The sequence below is a fragment of the Macaca fascicularis genome, chromosome X, assembly GCF_037993035.2.
Source record: "Macaca fascicularis isolate 582-1 chromosome X, T2T-MFA8v1.1".
Lineage (NCBI taxonomy): Eukaryota > Metazoa > Chordata > Mammalia > Primates > Cercopithecidae > Macaca > Macaca fascicularis.
The window spans coordinates 160618265-160635977 of record NC_088395.1 but is presented as its reverse complement, the minus strand read 5'-3'; the positions used below and the strand labels follow the sequence as shown (position 1 = coordinate 160635977).

Below are 17713 nucleotides of genomic sequence, written 5' to 3'. Positions count from 1 at the left end.
GGGGCTCCTTGGGAAGGATACAACTGCCACTCTTGGCGTCCTGAGCCTCCTGCGGAGGCTGAGGCTGAGGCTGGGGCCAGGGCCTGGGCCTCTTCACCCTGCCCTGGGGCTTGTGAGGAGCCCTCAGCCTGGGGAGCTTCCCCAGCAGCACCGCTCTCAGATCCTGCGAAGCCCCAACCTCCAGCGTCTTCGGGACCTCCATGGCCTCCGGGGCCTCCAGCACCTCCGGGGGCACCAGCGCCTCCGGGAGCACCAGCACCGCCCTCCGCACCACCACTGGCATCATCACCTGCTCCTTTGTCTGAGGCCTGCATGGCCGCCTCGCCTCCACCTCAGAGTTAACGTTGAAGCCGCCTGTCCTCCTGGAGGGCCACTGGTGGGATGAAGCTCCCACACGAAACCCCCGCTTCCCCCACAATGCAAAGCTGGATGCCCACGGCGCCTACGCGCGAACAGGCCCCTGTCATGTGGTGGATTCCGCCCTCCCACCCACGGGCCCCTGGGTAGCCCAGTTGGCCCTGGAGAACCGGAAGCTACCTCAGGAGGCTCCACCTCTTTGGTGCATGACGTGCCTCTGGCTGCTCAGGGCGCCTGCGCAAACAGGCCCCTGGCATGTGGTGGCTCCTGGCCCCTGGGAGACCCTGTTAGCCCTGGAGAGCCCAACGCTCCCTCAGGAGGCCTCGCTTCTTGGCTTCTCAGAGCGCCTGTGGAGGTAGACTTACGACTACTGGACAAGAGAGGCTGGGGACAGGCCAGGGATGGGAAGTGGGGAAGGGAGTGGAGGGAGTCCAGACGGGAGGGCAGAAAGATGGGGCAGTGTGTGGTGGCGTAAATGGGCTCCAGAGACCTTCGAGGGACTCAGCCTGGGGGCGAGATTTGCCACCACGCTTTGGGCCTTGCACCGTGTGTGCAGAGAGGGGAGAAACACTTGTCCACGGCCCGTGGTCCCTCTGTGAGTCTAAAGGTGCTCGTCTGTTAATGGCCAGGGGAAGGAGAGCAAGCTGGGGGATACTGGGTCAGTCCGAAAGGCTCTGCCAGTCTTAAACTGTTCAGACTCCAAGAACACCAGTGTTTCTAATAACCATTCATTCGAGTGGGCACCTGTCTTTCAAGCAACCGGCTCGCTTGGGCCAAGCTAGAAACTTACCTCCCATGAGGATGGATGCCCAAAGCCCCCAACTGCCCGTGCAGGCACCACAAGAGGTGAATGCAAGCTTCCCACTCCCGAGGCCTTCACAGCATCTCCCTGTACCCTCCTGGCCTCCCTGCAGCCGCATCTCTCCTCTCCATCTCAGGGAGACCTCCTCCCTGTGAGTGGCCGAATTCCCCAGGGGCTCTCACTCTCACCAGGATGCAGGAGCATCAGCCGCTATGCTTGTCCTCCTCTCAAGCCTAGGTTTGGTAAAGGCTTCTCTTGGTGTCCAACCATCCCTTGTTGACAGTGGTATGCTGGTAAATGTTTGATAACTGGTTGTCTGAGGTGGGAAGGGCGGGGCAGGGGAGTGGTAGAAGGTATGTCTACACCTATGTATGTAACTATATTATAATTTCGACTCCCATTTGGAAGGTGTCGCACACAATTGACAAACAGTCATAAAATACAAAACATTCTTGATTGTAAAATCCGTACACAGAATGGATTCTCACAGGCTGCTTCCGTGACTTTTTCCCAGACTCTTGTGTTTGTGATCACTCTGTGGTTGCAGGCGATGAAGGATAGGGGTTCTCACATGAATGTTGGTTGATATTTTCATTTAGGTTAACGACACAGACAAAAGTGAAAGAAGACCCTTCACGTGTTAATAAATGCCATGAAAGACCTCTTTGCTGAGCCAGATAATAGTTTTTGAATGCTAGGAAACTATTTCCTCAAATTGTGAGGCTACTCACCTTGTGACCACGACAGACGATGTGGTGCACTTTAAAGGTTAATTTCCATCATTAATATTTTCACCATCATGTGCTTAAGACTGGGAAGTCAACAAAACAGTAAGTGGAGCCCTGAATTGCAGTATTCACCATTGTCCGTGGTGTAAATACTCCCAACATGGATGATGCCAAGTAACAAATATGTCATCGCTCCTCACAGAGTCGGGAAGATGTGGACCATATCACACAGCTATACAGTATTTGCAGCACACAGATGCCATAGGCGTGAATAACCACAAGGGCACGGATATCAGTAAAATAATTAGAAAATAATCAGTTCTTATATAAATCATCTTAGTTATTTCTTATTGTTTCTTAAAGTAATCTTTTAGTTGAATCTTTGTGGGTACTTTAGTAGCGGTACATGTTTCTGGGGCACATGAGATGTTTTGAGATAGGCATGCAATGCGTAACAATCACATTGTGGAAAACGGGGTACCCATCCCCTCAAACATTTATCCTTTGTGTTACAACGATGCAATTACACACTTTCAGTTATATATATCACCTTAGAGATTCACACAATTTGTTGAATTGTAAGTTTATGCAGCAAACAAACAATTTGGAAATGGTACCAGTTGACAACTGGCTCCCACATTTCGGACAATGCAACAGCCAGCTCTCAGGAGCCCATATGGGGCAGCTCCAGCACTCCCACCGAGGAGAAGAGCACACCTCTCCCCTACTCACACCTCTCCCCTACTCACACCTCTCTAGACAGTCCTTTTATTAAATGCTCTTCAGTTAAATATGTTAGAGCGTGCCACCTGGTTCCTGCCGTGCCCCGACTAACACTCCAAAGGTAGATGCAGGCATCTTATTATAGAACTACACGGGCACATCTTCGTGTATCAGTTGGGGTGTGAGTGCAGATAACGAAAACCTCTCTGGCTAGTTTGGCACCGGGACCTTAACACACAGAGCCAGTTGCTTACAAAATCGTTCAAAGACCTGTCAGAATGAAATGTAGGCTGCAACTCTGGAAGTGACTCCCAGAACACCACAGAACTGACCTGCCCAGGAGCCAGTGCCTGTGCCACACGTGGAAGGTAGAGAGTCAGGAGGCTGCTGGCTCCACCTTTGGTCCTGGGAACACAGCGCCTTTGCTGTGGGTCAAGGATCAGGAAATTTCCTCTCTAATATAGGTTCCAGAGCCACTCTGCAGCTGCTAGGTCTGAACGGGCCATGAAAAAGGATGCCTTGGACCCAGTGGTGTGCCAGTCCAGGTTGAACAGTGGGCTCTCGAGAGGCAGGGAGGAGCCCTGACTGGTGGCATTTGCTGACTGCCTTGGTGTACGTACTCCCACCGAGGCCGATTGTGGAGTCTCCGGAGTGGAGTTGTGAAGAGATGTTCCCCCTGGGCTGTCACCACCAGCAAGTACAGGCTGGCTCCGGCACACCTCTGCATGCCTGCCTCGCACCACACGCAGAATCTCGGCTAACACTGACACAAAAACCGGAGTCTCTGTGACCTGCAGAGAGGACAGAGGCTGCTGATTCCACCTCAATTTGCCCTCCAAGTCACCTGCTAGTGCAAACAATTGTCCAGGTCTAGACCGCATACATACTGTGAGGCTGCACAGAATGCCACTTCAAAAGGGGCCAGGGACATGACGTTTTTTTTTTTTCTTTTTTTTTTTTTGAGACGGAGTCTCGCTCTGTGGCCCAGGCTGGAGTGCAGTGGCCAGATCTCAGCTCACTGCAAGCTCCACCTCCCGGGTTTACGCCATTCTCCTGCCTCAGCCTCCCGAGTAGCTGGGACTACAGGTGCCCGCCACCTCGCCCGGCTAGTTTTTTGTATTTTTTAGTAGAGACGGGGTTTCACCGTGTTAGCCAGCATGGTCTCGATCTCCTGACCTCATGATCCGCCCGTCTCGGCCTCCCAAAGTGCTGGGATTACAGGCTTGAGGCACCGCGCCCGGCCCGACGTTGTTATTTCTTTAACATCTGCTGTATGAGAAGGCTGAGGAGCCGAGCCACTGAATGCACCATGGCTCTCCCTTGGGTTACTCCACATCCATAAGTATATTTGTATTAGATATATGTATATGTATGTGTATACTTGTTTCACAAAGTGTTTAGACAAAGCCTTGCTCTTTTAACCAAGTACAAATTAAAGAATCTCTGAGTCCAACTATGACCTGTAAGCCCTGCTTCAGGATACCCCAATGTTTTGGCTAAACCAGTGTCTAAACTCTATGTATTGATTTATGACTTTGCCTGTAACTTCTGCTTCCTTTGAAATGTATAAAATAGAGCTGCAGTCTGACTGCCTCGGGGCCACTGCTCAAGTCTCGGGTTCGTGTCTTCTCCAGGCTGCGATCATTCATATTGGCTCAGAACACACCTCTTTGAAATAGTTTACAGATTGTGCTTTTGCTGCCAACAATGATGCTGGTTTGAGAGCCTATCATCTGTAGACTAAATTACAAAATGGCGGAGAGAAGGTGGGGAAGGGGGGAAATGAACTAATACAAATAAAATTATGTGCCAAATAACAACGAAGTAAAGTAGACATGACCTCCTGTGATCCTCATTTTTGGAATTACATACATACCCATAGTTGGCCTCAGCGAACATATTGGCTGATTATGATTTTTCACTCGGTGGGTGACACAGGCTTCTGTTCCTGAGGGGTCTGAGCCCTTTTTGGGCCTGTCTAGGAGTTGTCACCTTCCACCAAATTTTACCACTGTAGATAGCAATATTAGCAAATGTTCCCTAAAATTCGGTGAATCTCAGAAATATTTTGCTGTGACCCCACATATGTAGCAGAAATTATATCTCTTCTTGACAGTCAGGGTCCATTACCTAGCCAACACAATAATCCTCCTCTCATTTGTTAGCTCAGTACCACAGGGATCCCAGATTTTCAGATTACAGTCTCTAATCCATTTCATTGCAGCTTTCGAGTAGGACATGGTGATGGTGAATGAGCCCGTAGTACATCCGTAGATGGTGGTGTTGGCGAAACCGCGGCAGTGGAGAGCATGTGTATACACAGAAAAAGCATCTATTCCAAAGAGAAAAACTTGCTGCCCCCTGCAGAATGGAAGGGGTTTGATATGATATAATCATCTTTTCACCAGGTAGGTCTGAATGTCTGTAACCCCAAATTTCATATGTTGAAACCTAATCACCGATATGATGTTATTGCAAGTGGAGCCTTGAATGGTGATTAGATCAAGAGGGCAGAGACCTCAAGAATGGGATTAGTGTCCTCATAAAAGAGACCCCTGAGAGGTTCCATGTGCAAACACAGTTAGAAGGCACCATCTATGAACCAGAATGTGGGCTGACACCAAACACCAAATCTGCTGACTCCTTGATCTTGAACCTTCCAGCCTCCAAAACGGTAAGAAATAAATTTCTGTTGTTTATAAGCTACCCAGTCTATGGTATTGTGCTGTGGCAGCCTGAATGGGCTAAGACAGACCCCTGTGGGATGAGCCCATATATGAGGCTCTGCTGTTGGGAGATTTGGCACTTGGTGAAGACCATGTCGTTGAGCCCGTGAGTAACTTCCATTTCTGTCCTCATGGCCGCATTTATCATGAGCCCACTGAGCAAGAATCGGAGTAACTGAGGAAGGAAGTTAACTCACATCCCCAGAGCAGGTCATCACATCCACGTGAGTACCGAAAGCACCTCGGGAACGCACACAAGGGATGTGCATTTCCTGGTATTCTAGGCCCAATCTGGGAAGTCCATCCACATGCCTCTTCTCCAAGATGCCTTGCTGTCAATCTTCCAATATTGTTACTTCCAAGTCACCACCATATGAACAAACTCTTATAAACTTCCCATTGACTCAAATAGATCTATGCTTTTAGCACCTTCCTTCTGGGCAGAATGAACAGTAAGATGCAATTATCAAGATGTGTCCTCAACAATAATTATGAAGACTTGTTGAATGTGCCATGAGCGGTTCTTGAAGGGAAATTTAAAGTTTTGAAGGCTTAGAATAAACAAACAATGACTGAAAAGAATGACCTAAGCCTACAAGTCTATACGTTAGAAAAAGAGCCGAGTAAAGGCAGGGACAGTAGTGCAAGATATCCCTTCCTAATTGATGGATAAAACAAACGTTACAAGTCATAATAGCGGCCAGGCACGGTGGCTCATGCCTGTAATCTCAGCACATTGGGAGGCCAAGGCGGGCGGGTCACGAGGTCAGGAGATAGAGACCATCCTGGCTAACACGGTGAAACCCTGTCTCTACCAGAAATACAAAAAATTAGCGGGGCATGATGGTGGGTGCCTGTAGTCCCAGCTACTCAGGAGGCTGAGGCAGGAGAATGGCATGAACCTGGGAGGCGGAGCTTGCAGTGAGCCAAGATCGCGCCACTGCGCTCCAGCCTGGGCCACAGAGTGAGACTTTGCCTCAAAAAAAAAAAAAAAGAAAAAAGAAAAAGAAAAGTCATAATAGAAATGTTAGAAATGGAAAAAATATATATAGCTATAGGTATAGCAGAGATTTTAAAAACAATAAGATAAATTCATTGCAGTAAATTTAAAAAATGATTAACTGGACATTGTACTAGGAAAATATAATGAACTCGAGAAACATATAACATTTTTCTTTTCGGCCAAGACTGCTCTCCAGGTGGGACTGTGCTTTCCCATTACATTGCACCAGGAAGTGCACCACATCTGTGTTTGTCTTCATTGTGATGTTATTTAGGTTCAGGTGGTGTCAGCCTGATCACTTTGTGTGTGTGTGTGTGTGTGTGTGTGTGTGTGTGTGTGTGTGTGTATGTGACAGGGTCTCTCTCTGTCACCCACATTGGAGTGCAGTGGTGAAATCCTAGCTCACTACAGCCACATTTTGTTCATTCATCCGTTCATGGATGACACTTGGATGGTTTCCACCTTTTGGCTATTGTCAATAATGATGCAACAAACATTGGCACACAAGTATCTGTTTGAGCACCTGTGTTTTGTGAGCAGCCGCCAAACAGTTTTCCATAGTGCCTGCACGACTACATTCCAATCGGGAATAGATGAGGGTTCCAACTTCTCCCCATCCTCGTCAACTCTTACTATTTTCTATTTTTTTTTTTTTTTTTTGAGACGGAGTCTCGCTCTTGTCGCCCAGGCTGGAGTGCAGTGGCGCGATCTCGGCTCGCTGCAAGCTCCGCCTCCCGGGTTCACGCCATTCTCCTGCCTCAGCCTCCCGAGTAGCTGGGACTACAGGCGCCCACAACCGCGCCCGGCTAATTTTTTGTATTTTTAGTAGAGACGGGGTTTCACCGTGGTCTCGATCTCCTGACCTTGTGATCCGCCCGCCTCGGCCTCCCAAAGTGCTGGGATTACAGGCGTGAGCCACCGCGCCCGGCCTATTTTCTATTTTTTAAGTAACCATCCCAGTAACTGTGAAGTGGTATCTCATTGTGCTTTTGACTTGCATTTCCCTAATGACTAAGGATGTTAAGCATCATTTCATGTGCTTACTGGTCATTTCTGTTATGTTTTTTGGAGAAATTTCTAAGTTTTTTGTCAATTCTTTAACTCAATTGTTTATCGCTTTGCTTGAGTTTTAGGAGTTTGTTGTATATTATGAGTTGAGTTTTAGGAGTGTGTTGTGTATTACAGATACTAAACCCTTATCAGATATATGATTGGCAAATATTTTCTCACTTTCTTCAGCTTGTCTTTTCACTTTTGGGTTGAGGCTTAATATTACCATGCTGCCCCGGCATCCATTTTGTTGTCTTGACATGAGTCCCCAGATGCCACACGATGCCCTTGGTTAATAGCCTAAGCCCAGTTCCCAACCGCTGCCTTTCGACTCCACTTTCCTTCCCCTAAAAGCCGTCTCACCAGTACACACACACACACCCAGCTGCTTGACCAAATGTAAAGTTAGGTTAGGTCCATGTAGTTAGGTTAGGCCCCTTTTTCTGGGCATTTGCTTCGAATGCTCCAATCTTCTCACCCCCTACTGTGATGCTCTGACCACCTCCCTGGACCCAAATAAAGGCAAGTGCCCCAGGTCCAGGCACACCCTCTGCACATGTTGACTGACCTCCGTGTAGCCACCGAAACCTATGAATAACAGAAGTTCTTTGTTTCCGTCTTCTGGCTCTTCTAATCGCTGAAGGAGTACTCTCCATTTTAAAGGAACTAAAGTAAACTAGTTCAACCATTGTGGAAGACAGTGTGGCGATTCCTCAAGGATCTAGAACTAGAAATACCATTTGACCCCGCCATCCCATTACTGGGTATATACACAGAGGATTATAAATCATGCTGCTATAAAGACACGTGCACACGTATGTTTCTTGCGGCACTATTCACAATAGCGAAGACTTGGAACCAACCCAAATGTCCATCAATGACAGACTGGATTAAGAAAATGTGGCACATACACACCATGGAATACTATGCAGCCATAAAAAAGGATGAGTTCATGTCCTTTGTAGGGGCATGGATGCAGCCGGAAACCATCATTCTCAGCAAACTATCGCAAGAACAGAAAACCAAACACCGCTTGTTCTCACTCATAGGTGGGAACTGAACAATGAGAACACTTGGACACAGGAAGGGGAACATCACACACCGGGGCCTATCATGGGGAGGGCGGAGGGGAGAGGGATAGCATTAGGAGATATACCTAATGTAAATGACGAGTTAATGGGTGCAGCACACCAACATGGCACATGTATACATATGTAACAAATCTGCATGTTGTGCACATGTACCCTAGAACATAAAATATAATAAAAAACTAAATAAATACAAATAAGTAAAAAATTAAAACAACTTTCTTGATAATGTTCTTTAATGCACAAAAGTTTTTCATTTTGATGAAGTCCAGTTTAACAGTCTTTTCTCTGGCTGCATGTACTTTTGGTTTCATATCTGAGAATCTATTGCCAAATCCAAGGTCATGTAGATTCACTCTGTGGTTTCTTTGAAGAGTTTTATGGTTTTAGCTCTTACATTTAGGTTGCTGACCGATTTTGCATTAATTTTTACTTACCGTGTTACATGGGGGTTCAACATCATGCTTTTGCAGGAGTAATTCCACTTGTTCCAGCGCTGTTTGTTGAAGAGATTGCAGGATTGGCACTCTTGTCAAAAATTATTTAACCAGAGATCACATCAAGTTAAAAAACTTCTGCACAGCAAAGGAAACAATTCACAAAGTAAAGAGACAACCCACAGAATGGGACAAAATATTTGCAAACTACCCATCTGATAAGGGATTAATGACCAGAATACATAAGGAACTCAAACAATGTTGTAGGGGGGAAAGAAAAAAAAAATCTAATAATTCAAGTTAAAAAGAGGCCAAAGAAGCAAAGGAACAGGAAGGGCATAGGGAGGGTTGGGAGCGGGGGCGAGGAGGGATGGGGCAACCACAGACAGGATGGAGATTTAAGGATCCCTGTGATTCCCGAGATGACCCTGAGAGCATCAGCTGGGGAACTGGATGAAAATTCACGGCAGACGTGCATTGTTTGGAAGGAGGTGAGGAGCCAGAAATGGTGAGTTATTCACTGAAGGAGTGACCACTTGATCTGTTCTTTGGCTGACTGTAGTACCTGAGACATGGTCTGCCCCATAAGAGGGACATCTTCATCCCCTTATTTAAAAAAAATTATTTTTGAGACAGCACCTCCTCTGTTGCTCAGGCTGGAGTACGGTGGCACAGTCAAGGCTCACTGCAGCCTCCACCTCCCCAGGCTCAGGTGATTTTCCCACGTCAGCCTCCCGAGCAGCTGGCACTACAAGCACGGCGTACATTGCCTGGCTAATGTTTTCTGGTTTTAGTAGAGACGAGGTATCACCATGCTGCCCAGGCTGGTCTCAAACTTCTGGGTTCAAGCAATTCTCCCACCTTGGCCTCCCAAAATGCCGGGATTACAGGTATGAGCCACCTCAGGGGGCCAGAGTTTCTTTCTTAAATGTTTGATTCATTAACCAATAGAGCATCCAGCCTGGAGTTTTCTATGTGGGAAGGTTTTTAATTATGAACTGATATGGGTAGTTGATATAAAACTCCTTTTTTTTTTCTTGTGTCAGTTTTAGTAATATGTATCTTTCAATGAAATTATACATTTCATCGAAGTCATTGAATTTATTGTCACAGAGTTGTTAAATAGCATTCCTTTTGTTTTTTTTATTTTTATTTTTTTTTTGACAGAGTCACGCTGTGTCGCCCAGGCTGGAGTGCAGTGGCGCGATCTTGGCCCACTGCAAGCTCCACCTCCCAGGTTCACGCCATTCTCCTGCCTCAGTCTCCCGAGTAGCTGGGACTGCAGGCGCCCACCGCCACACCCGGCTGGTTTTTTTGTTTTTTTGTTTTTGTTTTTTTTTTTTTGTATTTTTAGTAGAGACGGGGTTTCACTGTGTTAGCCAGGATGGTCTCGATCTCCTGACCGTGTGATCCGCCCGCCTCAGCCTCCCAAAGTGCTGGGATTACAGGCGTGAGGCACCACGCCCGGCCAATAGCATTTTTTACTAGCCTTTGACTTGTTTCACTGATGTCTGCTTTGTGATTTATTAGGTCCTCCTCCTGCTTGTCTGGGGCTAGCTTTCTCTTTTCCTCTAGGGTCTTAAGAGGAAAAGCTGAGATGATTGGGCCAGGAAGGAGTGGGGAAGAAGAGTGGGGCATGGCGAGTCCACAGTCCAGACCACAGTGGGGAAGGGCCGCACCCTAGCCGTGGAGAGGAGGAGGAGAAAGTGCTGTCGTTGGAGGGGCATTTGGGGCTGAGGAGAAGCTGGTGGGTTTGTACAGGTGCTGTGGGGGAGAACGGAGGGGTGAGGTGTGTGGGAGGGAAGAGCCCAGCTGGGAAATGGGGGCTTTGCACGGGAGGAGCTGCTCCCCCATACAGAGCCCAGCTCCAGGGGATCCCTTCTCCCCCAGATTCTCACGGCTCTGGACCGAGATGCCTCAAGGCGACAGAAGCTGGAAGATCGTCAGCCTCGTGCCCAGTGAAAGCTATGGGTGGTGGAATGGGTGAGGAGGGGGCTTCTCAGTCTTGAGCCGTCCTCCTGTCCTGGGGAGCGGCTGGCTCAAGCCTGGGTCCCCGGGCTGAGCCCTGAATTGGGTGTTGCGGGGCAGGTCACCCTGGCCAGGATGTCTCCGGCACACCTGGGCCCTGAAAGGAGAGGGAGTGACAGACAGGACCAGGCAGAAGGCAGGGGAGGCCGGATGCGGTATTAAAGAGGCTGGCCAGAAAAGCCTCTCTGAGAGGGTGACAATTGTGTGCAACGCTGGAAGAAGAGATTTCTCGACAGGAGAAAGCTAGTGCAAAGGCCGTGAGGCAGGAGTGTGCCTGGTGTGTTCCAGAAAGGGCCAGGGGCCCTGTGTGGCTGCGTCAGCGTGAGCAAGGGGAAGTGTGGGAGGTGAGAAGGCCAGAGAGGAAACGCTCGATCATGTCGGGTCTGCAGGCTGCCATCAGGGCTCTGGCTTTCACTGTGAGTGAGGGAAGCCCACTGGACAGCTTAGAGCAGAGGACTGAGGCCACCTGACTTGGGTTTAAAAGCTACCAGCTCCAGCCATCCGGCCGTGGGATTAGGGTGGCCGGCTGCACCTGGGCCATGTTTGGGCAGAGGTGGCGGGACGGGGTCATGGGACAACGAAACTAAAGACTCATGCTCTGGGTGAATGAAACCCACACTTGTGGACCAGGTTGGGGAGCCCTATCTGGAAAGAGCTGGTCCCTGTGCCCGTTCTCCTCCTCCCTTTCCTCCTGGGACTCCCTTGCAGGCTCACCCCTCCCTATTTGGATTCGTATCCACAGAAGACTCCTTCACTGCTTTTTCTACCATCACAGCTTTTGAGGGCTTATCAGCAAGGACTCAATCCCTGTCTTAGTCTATTTGTGTTGCTATAGAGGGGTACCTGATGCTGAGAAATTCATAAAGAGTTTTATTTGGCTCATGGTTCTGCAGCTATAGGACGGGTGGTGCCAGCATCTGCTTCTGGTGAGGGCCTCAGACCGCATCTACTCCTGGCGGGAGGTGGCGGAAAGCTGGCATCGCATGGTGAGAGAGGAAGGATGAGCCATTCCACCTGGAATCTGGGGTGAAGTCAACTCCAGCAGAATCAAAACTGCTGAAGGGAAAGGGAGGGAGTGGTTCTAGGGGAAATATGGACACTGGTACAGGGGAACAGAGGTTGGCTGACAAAACCAAAAGATGCCCTCTGCTGTGGCACAGACATGTCAACACACTCAAAATCCACTTCCAATGTTTTGAAAGAACAGGACTAGGAGAGATGGTTTCTTATTCGAGCAGACTCTTCTTTTACAAAGTAAAGACGTGTATTTCCAAAGTAATACATGCTTGATGAAAATATTTCAGCATGGAAGTCTGAGGTTTAAAAGGTGAAGGTTTTATTTCCCTAACGCTATTGTCCAGCGATGAGCACTCTTGAGCGTGGAGGTGGCTGTCCAGGGAGTTACTGTGCACATCCCTACATGCTCACATGGCGGGAGCACACTGCCAAAACAAGAGTGTGCCATAGCCTATATGCAGAGATCTGGTGACTTGTTTTAACCTCTTTCTATGCTAGTACCCGACTATCTACCATGCTCTCTCTCTAGCTTCCTCACACTTTTCCCCTGGGGCAGTTGTGCAGTGATTTATTTAATTTTTCTGCAGCTGATGAACATTTACATTCTAAAAACTATTTACGTGATGGTGTCATTAAGATGCTGGTGGATTCGACCTCACTTGCCTATCCAGGAGTTTCTCAGATGGATTCCTCAAGGTGGGTGAAAGGGTATGCACATTTTTCCCTTAATAGAAAATGCCAAATAAATGTCCAAATAGATGCTACTACCACTGCTACTGACAGCGTATGAGTCCTCGTTTCCAACTACAGCCTTGCCAAGCACTGGAGATTGTCAACTAATACTTTAATCTTACATTAAAATATGCTCTGGTCCCACTGAATAAATCCTGAAAGCAAGACTCAAAGGGATCTTGTTTCCAAGCAACTTAAGAGCATCCCAGAAGACAGCTCAAGAATATGTCTCTTTTGCTTTGACAAACAACAGCCACTTTCCAAACTAGCTCTGCCCAAGATGGTGCCAGCGTGACCACCCGGTAGACAAGGCAACTCAGCAAGTCACAGAGACCCCGCAGCTGCCTGCTCCCTCCCCTGTGTGCCATTCATGCCAAGTCCCCCATTAAAAGGCCCTGCTTTCTGCCCCCAAAGGGAAGCAGTGCCCTTAAAGGCAGGAGCCTGTACGTCTTCCCCTAAACCAAGCATGGCAGAAAGTCCGTTTCTTAATAGCAGACATCGCTCTTGTTCATTGGACTCTGCAAGCGGTAAGAGAATCTGCGTTTTGTTAACATTCCGTGTTTACAAACATTTTACGTTGTTCACATTATTACTATTATTATTATTATTTTAGAGACAGGGTCTCGCTCTGTCGCCAAGGCTGGAGCTCAGGGGTGCATTCATAGCTCACTGCAGCCTCGAGATCCTGGACTCAAGCCACCCTCCCACGCCAGCCTCCTGAGTTACTGGGACTACAGGTGCCTGCCACCACGCCCTCCACCCCTAATTTTTAAATGATTCTCATAGAGACAGAATCTCGCTACATTGCCCAGAGTGGCCTCCAATTGCAGGTCTCAAGCCATCCTCCCACCTGAGCCTCCCCGAACGCTGGGAATACAGGTGCGCGCCACCATGCCCGGCCCATATCACATGTTTAATGGTGAAATGATAATGCTGGTTTTATGCATCTGTTCAAGCACATGTTTTTGAAGCATTTTTAGAAAGCACAAAAGCTCATATATGTTCAATGAAGACAATTTGGGAACAAACTTAATGCTGAGCTGGAAAAACATCATACATGCTACTGTCATATATTTAACATATAAATGCAAGCATATTGAGGAAAGTATTCTAAAATGTCCACAGTACTTAAAGCTGAACGGCGGGACCCAGTGGCTTTTCATTTTCCCCCATTTCCCAAATTGTCTTCCATTACCTTGTGCTACTTCAATCTCTGAATCCCAGAGCCTCCCCTGCAACCCGAGGACAAGGGCACGCAAGTCTGAAGGTGCCTTCGCTCGCCGAGAAGAGACTCAGACACGGAATTGTAGCTCAGTTTTATTTCCTACAGAAACAAACATGTAAGCCGGCCTCCTCCAGCGACAAACAATCAGGCCCCCACAATGAAGTGGCCGCTCGTGCAAGGACCATCCCCTAGGGGAGAAGGCACGACCTAGGAAGGGGCACCAGGCTGGGCTTAGCGCCTCTGTTCTGAGTGAAGCAGAGCCAAAAACATAGGCAGAAAGCACTGCACGATCCACATCAACAGGGAAAGCTGCTGGAGACAGGAGCTGATGGAGAGCTGGAGTTGGCGGTGGTCTGCAGCAGTCAGTCGGCTAAATGTGAGGGGCGAAGAACATCAGGTTAAAGGCGACACCTCTGCACCCATCTCCCCGGGCTCCCTCGGGTGGCGGCGGACCTGGTGTACCAGGTCTCTGTTCTGAGACCCTGTGCTTGGGTGTTCCCAGGTCTCTAGCTTTCTACCCCTCCGGGGAGGCGGATCCCAGCCCCCAACCCACCACCATCGTCCGCCCAGTCCCTTCCCTGTCCTGGTCCCGAACCGACATAAACAGTAGGTTGCCGGACACGGTGAAGTCCTTCAGAACCGCCCCTGGTCGGGGGAGCGGTGTGGCATCCGGGGACAGGACCCTGCGGACCAGCTCCGCTTCCATGGGCGATGAGAAAGGCATCGTGATGTTCCCGGTGGGGACCCGGTTAAGGAGCTTGGACTATGCCTAGGACTTGGCCGGTGCCCATCTCATCCCCACAGGCTGTCTTCCCACGCACTGGCCCAGGTCCTGAAGCAACCCCACCCAGCTGTCTTGATTCCCCACTTTCCTCTGTTGTACCCCAAGCTGACTCCTGTGTGCCCTTCCAAGGCCCTCCCCACCATGACCCCTGCCGCATCAGCCGTCCCCCCATCACTTGAACCCCCCCCAGCCCCATCCAGCCCACACCCCAGCCACCGGCTCCCACCTTGCACGCTTCCCCCCAACTCCTGATCCTTTCTCATACCCAAGACCCCCTACCTCCTGGCGCTTTGCCCGTCACCCCATCGCCCAGCACCCACCGTGCACACGCTCCACCTCCCATCCCCCACCTGCTCCCTTCCTCCGAGCCACACCCCCCCACCTCCCACTCCCAGCCCCCACTCCCCCCCCACCCGGCCCCTTACCCCCATCTCCCAAACCCTACCTCCTGCACCTGGCCCTGCCCTCCCCCACCTCCTGGCCCTGCCCCCCACCTCTTGACCCTGTTGCCCCCAACAGGATACAACTGAACCAGGCGTCTTTCCGCCCCCCTGGCCCCGCACTGGCAGCTTCCATTCTGTGCAGAAGCAGCACTGCCACGCGGCACCCGTGGGGCGCCTCCTCCCGGCCCCGAGGCCCTTGCTGCCCCTGCACCCTGGGGACCTCCGTCGCCCGCAGCACCCGCCTCTCCTGGGCCGCCAGGAACGCCAGGGCCTCCTGGGCCATCAGCATCGCCCGCCGCACCCCCTGTGCCCTGGCCTGCGGCCCGCATGGCTCCTGGGCCTCTGTGGTGTGCTCAGAGACAAAGTCAGGGCCCACGAGGACGCGGAGGCAGTGAGGCTGCAGGAAGTTCCGCCCCCTGGCGTGCGTGCGACTGGCAGCCTGGGATCCTCAGGGCGCCTGCGCACAGGGGTCCTACTTCCGGCCCTGAGAGACCCTGGGCGAGCCCTGGAGCACGTGACTGGTTCTCCCCGCCCACCCCACCCCAAGAGAGCCCGGGCCGGAAGGTGGCCACGATGCCAGCCTGGACCCCTCACCCCTGAGCAGCCGGCTGTCCGCCGGGCCCTTGTCCCGGGAGCCCTGCAGGGAGTCAGGCACGGCGGGGCCCAGCCTGTCCCGTCCCCCTGGTCTCCCTCACACCGAGGAGCAAGGCGGGCCTGGGAACATGGGGCCAGGGCTGTGCGGCCATCGTCCCAGACTCTGCCTGCCCTGCCTGTCCTTGGGGGAGTGCCCAGGACAGACCCCGGGGCCAGGCCTCTAACTGGGTTCAGCAGCTTCGGTCCCTGTCCTGGTCGCCCAGCCAGGTGGGGGAGCTGGAGCTGCAGGTCGGGTGGTTCGGGGGTGGCCTCCCGTCACCCAGGGGCTCCCTGGCCCCAGGTCGGGCCCCCAATCACCCAGGGGCTCCCTGGCCCCAGGTCCAGCCCACGTGGATGGGAGGCACCAGCGGGACCAGAGCTGGGGGAGGGAAGGGAGCCAGGACTCCTTGAGGGGACCCCATAGTTCCCTTGTCTCCCAGCACAGACCTCATGGGATCTCCCTCTCTCCCTCCTTCCCTTGCTCCCCTGGCGGCGTCGGAGGTGCGGAGGGCCCTCAGCTGGGAGGTGACCCTGTGGTCTGCTGGCCTGCCGGGTGCTGGCCTACTTCTGTGTCTGGAAGGGCGTCAGATCCACAGGAAAGGTGCTGCGAGAGGTAGGCAGGGGTGGGGGTGGCATGGTCCTAGGAGCTGGGTGTCTGTCTCCACACCCTGTTCACAAGTCTGTGGGAGGAGAGGCTGCACTCCTCCATCCCGGGTGTCTGGGCTGCTCACCAGGCCAACTCAGGCCTCCCACATCCTGCACCCTGGGCTGGGCATGAAACCGATCCAATCGTCCCGTAGGCTGTTCTTTTTGATAAACATAGAAACTGACCCTTCTGGTCTTCAAGCTTGAACCTTACAGTTGTTTTATCTGAATTCCTTCCTCAGGAAATGACCTTGGGGCCTCTCAAAGTGTCAAGGAACCGAAACTCACCAGATCGCATCCAGGCAATGAGATGCTGGACCCCCTCATTCATCAGGATTGCTTTCTGGGCCCTCCCGAGTTCCTGTTTTCCTACACATTGGTGCCTTTCTTCCCTGCTATATAAACCCTTAGTTTTAGTCAGGGAGATGGATTTGAGACTTAACTCCCATCCCCCGGCTGCAGCACCCAATTAAAGCTGTCTTCCCTGGTAATTGTCTTCGTCTCAGTCTTTGGCTTTCTGTGCGGCCAGCAGCAGGACCTAGACCAAACCCTTGGTATTTTGGTAACATGCACACCCCCAGGAAAGGACCCCGGACACGGCTCCCACCTCTAGGCTTAAAGCGAATGCACTTCCCGCACCTCCAGTCTTCCGTGTAGCAGCTTTTACCTACGTATGTCTGTGCCACATCCAGTCCTGAGACAGCTGAGTGACCCTGAGAAAGGCTTCCCCAACACGGGAACAGAGGCTGGAGGGCTGGGGCTGGCAGAGGGCGGCAGGACTGCGGGGACATTCTTAGAGCGCTAAAAAGTCAATGCAGACGCAGCAATAAAAGCATGCCATTTTCCAAAGCAGGCTCCGGCTTCCGCCTCTGCTGCTTTAAGAAGGGGTTGGGGTACAGGAGGTAGGGGGAACCTCCTCCAGCTGGAGCTGATGCGGTGAGCAAGGCTCTGCTCTGGAGGCCTCTGCAGCCGGCACCCTTCTGGGGACTGGGAAGGGAGCAGGGAAGGCAGCAGCCCAGGGAAAGCCTCGTCCCCCTGGAGCCGAGGCACTTGGCGGGAGAGCAGGATGAGAGTGGGCTGGAGAGCAGCCACACTGGCGGGGAAGGATGGGTGAAGGGATTCCACAGGTGTCTAGAAAGCTGGAAAGAGCTCCTTAGCAGGTCCAAGCGCCAGGTGTAGGGGAGGACCAGATGTGGAGGACAAAGACCATTGTCCAGGGGGATCTCCAGGCGTTGGCATTATTGGGTCCTACTGAGATGGGGCCGTCAAGGAGAAAACACAGGCTGTGTGTG

At 51.3% G+C, this 17713-nt stretch overlaps 1 protein-coding gene and 1 long non-coding RNA gene across 2 annotated transcripts; one reads left to right on the top strand and one right to left on the bottom strand.

Annotated features, from left to right (window-relative positions):
- Positions 1–4986: 4986 nt before the first annotated feature.
- LOC135969337 (uncharacterized) lies at positions 4987–5918 on the top strand. Its single transcript, XR_010584517.1, has 2 exons — positions 4987–5018; positions 5192–5918. It is a non-coding gene; the product is annotated as an uncharacterized lncRNA (long non-coding RNA).
- An 8077-nt stretch (positions 5919–13995) lies between these two features.
- LOC135969335 (cancer/testis antigen 1-like) lies at positions 13996–17292 on the bottom strand. Its single transcript, XM_065538792.1, has 3 exons — positions 15225–17292; positions 14516–14650; positions 13996–14286 (listed from the first exon to the last, which is right to left on the bottom strand). The coding sequence occupies exons 1-3, from the start codon at positions 15470–15472 to the stop codon at positions 14148–14150; spliced, it is 522 nt and encodes a 173-aa protein (XP_065394864.1). The 5' UTR covers positions 15473–17292; the 3' UTR covers positions 13996–14147.
- Between the last annotated feature and the right edge of the window lie 421 nt (positions 17293–17713).

Coding starts and splice junctions, on each gene's coding strand:
- LOC135969335 (XM_065538792.1), bottom strand. CDS start 15,472: ATGCGGGCCGCAGGCCAGGGCACAGGGGGTGCGGCGGGCGATGCTGAT. Junction 14,651..15,224: donor GAAAGACGCCTGGTTCAGTT/GTATCCTGTTGG, acceptor GGTCCCCACCGG/GAACATCACGATGCCTTTCT. Junction 14,287..14,515: donor TCCGGCAACCTACTGTTTAT/GTCGGTTCGGGA, acceptor CCTCACATTTAG/CCGACTGACTGCTGCAGACC.